Source organism: Galendromus occidentalis, unplaced genomic scaffold, assembly GCF_000255335.2.
Source record: "Galendromus occidentalis unplaced genomic scaffold, Mocc_1.1 scf7180000077483, whole genome shotgun sequence".
Classification (NCBI taxonomy): domain Eukaryota; kingdom Metazoa; phylum Arthropoda; class Arachnida; order Mesostigmata; family Phytoseiidae; genus Galendromus; species Galendromus occidentalis.
In genome coordinates this window covers 229977-238866 of record NW_003805471.1, presented here as the reverse complement: position 1 = coordinate 238866, position 8890 = coordinate 229977, and the positions used below count along the sequence as shown (strand labels likewise).

Below are 8890 nucleotides of genomic sequence, written 5' to 3'. Positions count from 1 at the left end.
GCATTCCATCTCTAGGGTCTGCCGCATGATAGCAATATAGTATGGGAATGTGGTAGGAACCGCTGTGCAGGGAATGGAGAGCAAGGGGCAAAGGGGAGGTGGCACGGATGGAGAATCAGTCACACTCGTGGAGAGTTGCCGAGCACTTGGAAAATATTAGGAATTCGCGTAGAGTGGAAGCTGGGATTACCAGCTTAATCTGTCGCATGGAATATTTCAAGGACTGCGGATCTTCTCTTGAGCCCGCCTGGACCTGGGGTCTCTCGAGGTCCGAGAATAACAGAGGCGGTTAATCTCCCCGAATAGTCGGGAGTGTTTTGAAAATATTCGCTTCGCTTGAGATCTCCATCAGCGGACTATACGGCCATTGAGCCGCACAGTGGTGACCAGCGGTTGATGCTTTCTTTAGCGGACCCTACAATGTGGAGGAGACATGCGAGAGCTCATGCGAAACCCACGCTCGAGTGCTCCCTTGCGCTCTGAGAAGCATCGGAAGTGTGTCCGAACGTAGCTCGGTGGTGGGCTTCCGGGGGTGGGTGAATAGTGATCATGAGAAGACACGGTCAGGAGGTCGAGCGCTCCTCTGGGGAGTGAAGTTCTAGGAAAAGATGTATCTCTCCCGCGCTCTCTCTGCTCCGTGAGACGCCCCGATTTCCGTACTAACACCACTTTCTTGATAATCCTCATATGAGTGTGTGCTCTCAGGTGACATTCGGCATCGAGTCCGCCTGAGTGTCGGTAGAACTGAGCGTGCTTCCATTTGAATTTCCCCGATCTCGGGCTGGCTTTAGCCATCATTCGAAAATTAGCCGGATCGGTGAAAAATTGTACCGAATTTTATTGGGCTGACTAGTTATTTACATCGAAAGTCGAATCCATCATTTCGTTGCGTGGATGACTAATTTCTCAACCAGCTGCCAATCGTTTCCCCGCGATATGAAATGAACAATAATTCTGCCGGCTCACCGACATCGGAGTCTCCCGACGTCGAGCGTATACTCATAACCCATATCAAAAACTCTTCGCAAACTGTAGTTCTGGTATATCTAGGGGACGAATCGAGAGCACCATGAAGAAGCATCCTGAGGACACTCGATAGATGTTGAAAGAATTCCAGAAAGAAGTCCATCAGCTGGGAATTCCGGAACTTTACGGGAATCCAGAAATACGTTTTCTAGACTCGAGCGAGTTCATGTCCTTCCGATAGAGCTACTGCATAAGCGATAGAGATGACGGCATCCTGGAATAACGCAGCCAGCTGATCCGGGACGCATCCTTCCGAGTGATCGCCGACGATCCCGACCAAGACTCGGGGATTTAGCCATTAAGTGGGGAGACTGACGTGTTTCTGACGACGTGGGAGCACGATCTCGATCCCTTAGTCTTTAGACTTCTCTGCAGAGTTCATGCTTTCTTGGTGCCAACAGGCTTTGCAGCAATCGAAGTCTGCCTCTCTTCATCGGCGAGGTTCCTGGAGATAAGAGACCAGAATCGAAACTCATCCCACCATTGGACCTGTAAAGCGAGGGCTAATCCCGTTCTGACGAGCTCGAGGGGAGCTTATGACCTCGACCGCGATCATCCCTGCTTCCGAGCTCCGAGCGTGCCCTCGTCCATGTCAAAAATCGGTGCAGCTGGGCGAAAGAGCGAGTTTCCTTTACTGACCTGTAGTCCTTGAGTTCTTTATAATCCACAGAGCGACGTCTTTCATGGCGAAAGCCATCTAGATGTTCCGGGAGATCCTCGGATCGGGATGCTCGACGTTCCAAGAGAAAGCGACGGACCTGTTTTTAGGACTGGCTGAGTCTTGGGACGGTTCGGTGTTATCGAATATAATCAATGTTGACTATTTGGCTCGCTGAGGATCAGAAAGACTGTGCCACACTCACCGCGGGTTCTAGCGGAACGTTGACGTGAGTCTCGTAATCGTCAGCCATCCTGTCGTTTCACTAGACGAGCGTTGCCGGGTAACGATGTAGAGAAATGCTCTCGATTCGAGTCCCTTGGGGGCCTTCTTATAGAGTCCGAGAATAGAAAGGAAATAGGGAAGGGCTCGGGTGCGTCTCGAGAGCGACCGCGACGGTTCATTCTGGAAGCAAATCTTTCTAAAGCCGGAAAAGGGCAGACAATCTGGAGTTCAGGGAACCCACAGCCGCCTCTCCGGCTGTCTTCCTCTCCCGAATCAGCGAGTGTTAGCTCTTCTCTTGCGATTGTGGGGTTAGTTTCGTGCAGAGGAACTACTCGTTCCTATCGAGCGTCATTCAGACTGATATTCTCCATGATTGAATTCAAGCGCGATGCTATACTCATGCTTCTCGCTCTGGAACCTTTCACGCGATACTCTAAAGCTCAATGATCTACAATCAATCAATCTCAATTCGATGTCTTGCCTATGAGGAACCCCTCACATATGGACTCCCCATAAACGGAAACAGTTCAATAAGGCACCCTAGCTTTCGGACTAAACTTGGCGGTGTTCGGTCGACCGGGACGAAGACGAGTCGGCATCACTGCCCCAGCTCGACCTCGAATGCGAAGCTTCCACCCTTCTGATAATCCGCAAATCGAGAGACGGACGTGTCGCGGCCTTGTCCGGACTTGAGCTTCCTCCTGCGAAGCTACAAGGAAGCCCGGCGCATATCTATCTTTCGATCCCATACGTTGACTACATTGGTTCCGGGACGCGCCGCTACCGCGATATGAGACTACCCGATTCGTTGAAGATCGTTCCTCGGTCATTTTCGACCCTTCCGCATTCGTGCAGCGAGATTTCACAATGCAAACTTTCTCACTAGATTCCAAGAGTTCGGGGCTTGATCTAGCGGAAAAGAAATGTCGTAGCGTCGCGAGGCACGATTGCTGAAACTTTCCCCGAAAACGGTCAACTTTCCCGACAGAGAGTCAAATTTCAGTCGAGAGAGCTATCTAGTTTAAGGCTCTAAACACCGAGTTCGCTTTTCACGACATGAACTTCGGAATGCTCTCGAGCTCAAGACTCTCGACGCTTCCGTTGTTCCATGCTGTCGATAATAGTCTGAAGTTCATTGAGAACCTCGAGGAAATGAGAATGGACAAATATAGTCGAATATAAAGAATCTCCTCTTAATCAGAGTGATGCGGCTGCTCAAGCGCACCGAGAATAATTGGAAGCGTCCCTAGTCTGGGCGGCGGGAAGTTGGAATCCGCGATGAGCTCGGCAGATAGCTTGACGTGAGTCGGAAAAGTCAGAGGATTCGGGGATTTTGATGATGCGAGAACCTAATTCAAAGTAAGATAATGAATCAACATATCGTCGAGGGTAGTTGAGATAGAGATTAGGACGGGTCAGTTTTCGTCGACTTCGCTCTCGTGAGTGATACGACGGAGAGAAAGTTTTTTGAAAGCTCTCGAGTGCACGAATCTGCTTTCTAGACGAACGTCTTGAACTGGGTTTTCGTAGGCAGGATTGGGATTGCGGGAAGCCCTGCCCGCCGTGATCTCGATTCGAATATTCGTCGCTGATGCCTCACGAGGAAAGACGACGTCGGCGACCAGCTCCGTTCATTGCATCGCTTGAGGTCGGGAAGGAAGTGACCTTGCTGATTTTCAGCATGTTCAGCAGATTGGCCTTTCTACTTTTCGACAATGTACACTCGATAGCGATGGATAATAATTGGAAAGAGCCTCAGAGTCTGGAATGAAAAAGCTTCGGTACACATCATTCAAATTTCCTTGATCCACATCAGAGAATGGACATTGTTTCCCTCGGCTTGAGGAAGGATTTGTTTCCCTGAAGAATCCATCGAACTTTCGTTTTTTTTTATAATGTTTCCCCAAGATGGGGAATGCCACATCTCCTCAAGCAAAGATCTGGCATCACAGGAAAAGCCGACTTCCTGGTCTTTTTCACAGGTACCCAATAATATCGGTGGATAAATTCCATGATTCCGCCGACGAGAGGACGGCGCTGGCGCTGTGGCGTTCGCTCAGACTGTCCATGTACCGATTTGGCTTCGGTTTACTTCAGTGTACCGCCGATGATCTTGAATCCCATGAAGACAGAATCGTTTTCTCGGTTCCATGATGCTCCCGCGCGCGGAGAAGGCAGCCCGACAGACTGACTGACCGACGAGAGAGCACCTTTAAGTGAAGATGTTCGTCGTCTCTCTTGTCGATTGACTATCTCCGCCGATATATAGCTTCTCGGAATAGCCTCTGGGACCTTCCTGCGAAGCTCCGATACGAGGCTTTCAATGTTCCCCCGACCAGGGGCGCGCCCAGCGGTTTCGATCGGAGGGCCAAGTACTGTTTTCCGATGATCGTGGGTCGGGTCTCGAACCCATCGACGTCACCATTTCCGGGATGAGGAGCATCTCTGAATATTGTTGACGATCGTAGCGGCTCATACGTTCTTTCATCCTATCATTATTCCATAGCCAGTCGCGGAACTTCTCTTTACCCGATAGGTGGAAGTCAGCGATTCCGATATATTTCAGCGGAGAAAGATGGAACACGACCGATCCTTGCAGAATACTCCAAAGCCACCCGTGGACCCGTGTATCGAGATCCGTCTTGCTCGCATCCGAAAGCGTGCAACTTATGTTCTGCGGAGGGGAAGACTACTTCCGGACGCGACGATTCTCTTCTCACTTTTCAAAGCGGGGTGCCGGGATCCGCCTCGTCTTCGAACCATCCATCCCCGGAAGGAGTCTTTCCGCTGATTTCATCCTGCGAGTACGGCTCATATCTCAATGGAAACCACATCCCTGGAGTGGGGAGAGGGGGATTCTGATCAAGGATCCGTCCGAGCACGGTGTTGTGTCAGAAAGCCGCGGCTAGACGGATGTCATCTCTCAGAGTAGCGACTACACATTCCGGGAGCACTGCTTTCGGTTTAGGCGAGATCGGCTCCATGATATCTCACAATCAGACACGAAACAGAGGGGAGAGTAGAAGTTTTTTGATTCGCCGAGACGTTAGCAGCGAATTGAGTTGAGGGGGGGGGTAGGGGGTCGCATTGCGCCAACATTGCCGAACAGGATGGGGACCAGATATCCGGAACACGCTCCGAGTCGCTGATAGATGAATGGCCGCATTCTCTCAAGCAGTGGCCTTGAACGGAAATTTGCTCAAAGATCAGCCGGCGCGAGGGCTACTCACTGGGGCATAGTTTGCTCATCTGTCCGATTGGCTGACTAGATCACTTGATAAGAGACGCTTCTCGTAAGTGTGGCCAGCGCCGTCATCCTAGGTATTGAGCAGAATCATCATCTTCAGGGCGGCCGATGATGGGGAGCATACTCAAAGCCATATTCCATGGCTTGTCGATTGCCCGCATTGAGAAGGAAGTCGCCACCTTATCAGGTTGGATCGGTCGAGCTCTACGCCGGAGGCTCCGTCCGGCAGATTACGTATTCTTGCCTGGAATCATCTTTATGGAGTAGCTCCACCTGACCCCTGGAACTTTCAGCCTAAGCTTCATTCGAGGCCCCCTCAACCGTCGAACGTGAAGGGCTCCGGGAAATCATCGCAGCAAAAACTCAACATCCCTCGCCGAGCACCGGACTCCGAAAATTCCCAGAAGCTTCCCGGCGGAGCGGTCGAGAAAAATCAGGATCCAAGCGGAGCGAATTCATCTCCGCCGATTCCTTCGAGGCGTCTCACTCTCACCATATGATAGATTATATTTGTCGAAGAGATGTGACATCATTCCACATGGAGAGTGAATTCCACGGCCGTAATTGATTCGGTGACGTCCCCGATGACGTGGTTCCGATGTCTCATAGGCAGTCCGCCTATCGGGAACATTTCGCGGATGACGGGAAGAAACGCTTGCCTGGGGGACACAACCACGATGGCGGAGAGCTTGGTGATTTTATTCCATACGTGGCTTTTTGTGGTGATGCTGCGCTGTTTCCGCTCGACCGACGCGAGACACCCTTCCCTTTTCCGTGAGTCGCCTACCGAGATTCTAGACGAGGATATTCGCGAGAAGTCGTATTCGGCTTCAGTCCAGCGGCCGCGAAATAACTTTGCGCTCAATCGTTAACACCCTCTCTCCACTTGAATGAAGCACCGGCGACGGGGAAGTCGGCGCAGCGGAGAAGTTCTGTCCCTCACCCTCGACGAACGCAGTCTGCCCTCAGAATCCTCGCTCTTGTCCGTTGCCACGAATCTTTATAAGCCGGCCGCGACGTGATCAGAAAGGCAATCTCACACTTTCGCAGCTGTCGAGTCCGATTTCGCAGGAGTTGTATCAAAGAATAGCGGAATCTCGCTTAATTCTACTGAGCCGGTGCAAAATGTGCGATTTCGAAAAGGTATTGTGTCCTTACCTGAAATTCCTCCACTATGTCCACAAAGTGAATTCGATGTCACGTTCCGCCGCCAACGAGCTCGTCTCGTGAATTGTCTGATTGGTGCCGATGATTCGAGTTCTTTCGAAGGATTAAGCTTCTCACGCTCATGGTTCACGGATGAGCATCGACCTCTCGGAGAAACCTCTGAAAGTGTCGCTTGAAAATCGTCCGAAAAATGTGGAGGTGTACCTTCCGAGTCCTCGTCCGATTCTTCTGCCGCGCCCCATCCCCGATATCGTACTTGCCCTATAATAAGCCGTCGATTATTTATCATCCAATAGTGCGCCGCCGACGTGAAGAACCTCAAGAGCCGACCGTCTGATGACGAGCTGCTCAGCTTGTACGGTCTGTACAAACAGGCGACCGTTGGGGACGTCACCGGCGACGCCCCTGGTCTTCTCGACGTGAAGGTAGGCCTGATTTCGAACAGTACATGACTTTGGTGTTTGAGAACATCTGACCTCTATGATCAGGACGATCTCATCGGGAAGTTGACCCATCAATGATTTTCTCACAGGGTAAAGCCAAGTTCAATGCCTGGACCAGTCGGAAGGGTATGTCTCAGGACGACGCGAAAGCTCAGTACTGCGCGCTGGCTAAAGAATTGATGGCGAAACACAACTGAGATACCCAAATATTCCATGCGCCCAATGCACAACAGGGCGCGTTTAGTTTTAACCCGCAACCTATGGGGGGAGCGGCGTACCGATTTCGGAAAAAAGGCTCCCCCAAGCAACTCACTTCGATACCAAAATCCTCTAAAGCAAGAGACCTGAATGCTCAAATAAACATTAGGGTTTAAACGAATTGCAGAAGTTCTATTCTTTGAGTCGAGCCACAGCTATCTTCGCTTGCTCACTAGGCCGATCAGCTGCTTACTACCCGCTCGAATGATCGTTCCCCCATTGCCTCGTTATTCGGTAGATACGTTGCTTGGCTACCTCTGCGTTCGCTTGATGGGTGACCGGCGAGCCGGCTGTCGGCCGCTCCGCCGGCCGGCTCACGAGGCAACCTGCCTTCTTTCCCTCGGACCGGAGAAAACCCTTCAGTTTTGCGGAACGTTTTCTGCTGCTGCTTGGTTGCCCGTCCGTTGGCAGAACAGCAGCTTGCCGCTTAGCTGACTCCGGGTAGAGTCTGGAGCGGTGAATGGTTCACTGATCGCTCGTCTACATTCTTAAAAGCGTTCTCAGTCAGCTAAGCAGCCGAGGCGCTGGCGCGGCGCATCCGTGAACAGACAGCAGACGTGGCATTTCTTCTGAAATTACTTTTCCCGCTTTCTTCCTCTCCCGCTGCTACCTCACTTCTAGTAACACTATTCAGTGCTCCATCTCGGAGGGAAACGTCGACTCACCGTGATCTAAGGCGACCGTGTTGCTCTTTGCCGCCTCGGCTTTACGCACCGAAGGCAGATCCTCATCGCTGACTACGGAAAGCTTACGCCTGTTTATATTCATATCCTCATATGAAAGTGTATGAAAACATGCATGCACATTTAAAAGGAACTCGGACACCCAGGACAACCGGAGAGACTGAACCGGTGTTTCCTCGTTTTCTTCAAGCAGTGGACCCCGTGGATCGCTCCGTAGAGTCTTCGCGATCGATCCAAGAAGCCTGCAAATCCCCAGGCATCAGATTTAGTAGAAATCCAGAAATGACCATGCATTCCACGGATTCATGAGGATCACACGGAAGCTAGAGGACACGATAGTTAGAGAAAAATGGATAGGTGCCACGAGCTCCCATCGCGATTGACATGATTGACCTCGGACGAGCACTATCAGCGAGCAGCCGAACGATAGTGGAAGTATTCCGACTCTAGAGACGCCCCCGGACGAGAAGCGGGAAATCCCCAGAATATTGTGAGTGCTGTCGTATTCCGAAGGCTCCCGGAAAATTTGTCTGATACCGACATCTCGCCATCGGAGCAGGAGTTCGGCGTGACTCAAGCCGAGCGATGCGAGTCCGGCGTTGGAGCAGGTAGTCATTTGGCCGGAAGGAGTCGGTATCTCCCGTCAATCGATCACCAGCTTCCGGACTCGGGACTCTATGTAGGTGTCGGGCTTCGCTTACGCTCGTGAATGCGCTTCCTGTAGAAGGAGTTCTGAGTATCTTCCAGAGCCAATCATCGGGTGCTTCGATCGAGGTTACTATCACCTCTCCGGTGATAGTAACAATTATCGATGGAACGATTCCGGGATATTCGGGGAGCTCCCTCAGTGCAGGTGCACTGCGGATGGGAGTAAGCAAGGAACCTAGCCTGTCATGCGCCTCGTCGAGACATCAAGAAGTTCGACAGAGTGATCCTTCACCGTATATATCGCTACACGAATCTGCAAGCCTAGCGGATGGGATCGTCTCCAATCGGGGAAAAATCATTTTGAGTAGCCTCCAGCCACGATATACGGGAAGGGACTCGAGCTGGACAGGGAGGTCCTCTCGAGCAGTGACCGCGTTTAGCAAGCCCGATCCTCTTATTTTCGTCATCTTCCCAGGTTTCTAAGCGCTGCGCAGGCTGGGGAACACGGCGCTTTTGGCTAGGAAGGTGAGAGCGC

General features: G+C 51.6%; 1 protein-coding gene and 1 long non-coding RNA gene across 2 annotated transcripts; one reads left to right on the top strand and one right to left on the bottom strand.

Annotated features, from left to right (window-relative positions):
• Window positions 1-1294: 1294 nt before the first annotated feature.
• Window positions 1295-2132, bottom strand: LOC100907529 (uncharacterized). Its single transcript, XR_145561.1, has 3 exons — window positions 1890-2132; window positions 1666-1784; window positions 1295-1471 (listed from the first exon to the last, which is right to left on the bottom strand). It is a non-coding gene; the product is annotated as an uncharacterized LOC100907529 (long non-coding RNA).
• Window positions 2133-5976: 3844 nt separating this feature from the next.
• Window positions 5977-7147, top strand: LOC100907387 (acyl-CoA-binding protein homolog). Its single transcript, XM_003745378.1, has 3 exons — window positions 5977-6299; window positions 6620-6748; window positions 6856-7147. The coding sequence occupies exons 1-3, from the start codon at window positions 6282-6284 to the stop codon at window positions 6961-6963; spliced, it is 255 nt and encodes an 84-aa protein (XP_003745426.1). The 5' UTR covers window positions 5977-6281; the 3' UTR covers window positions 6964-7147.
• The last annotated feature ends 1743 nt before the right edge of the window (window positions 7148-8890 follow it).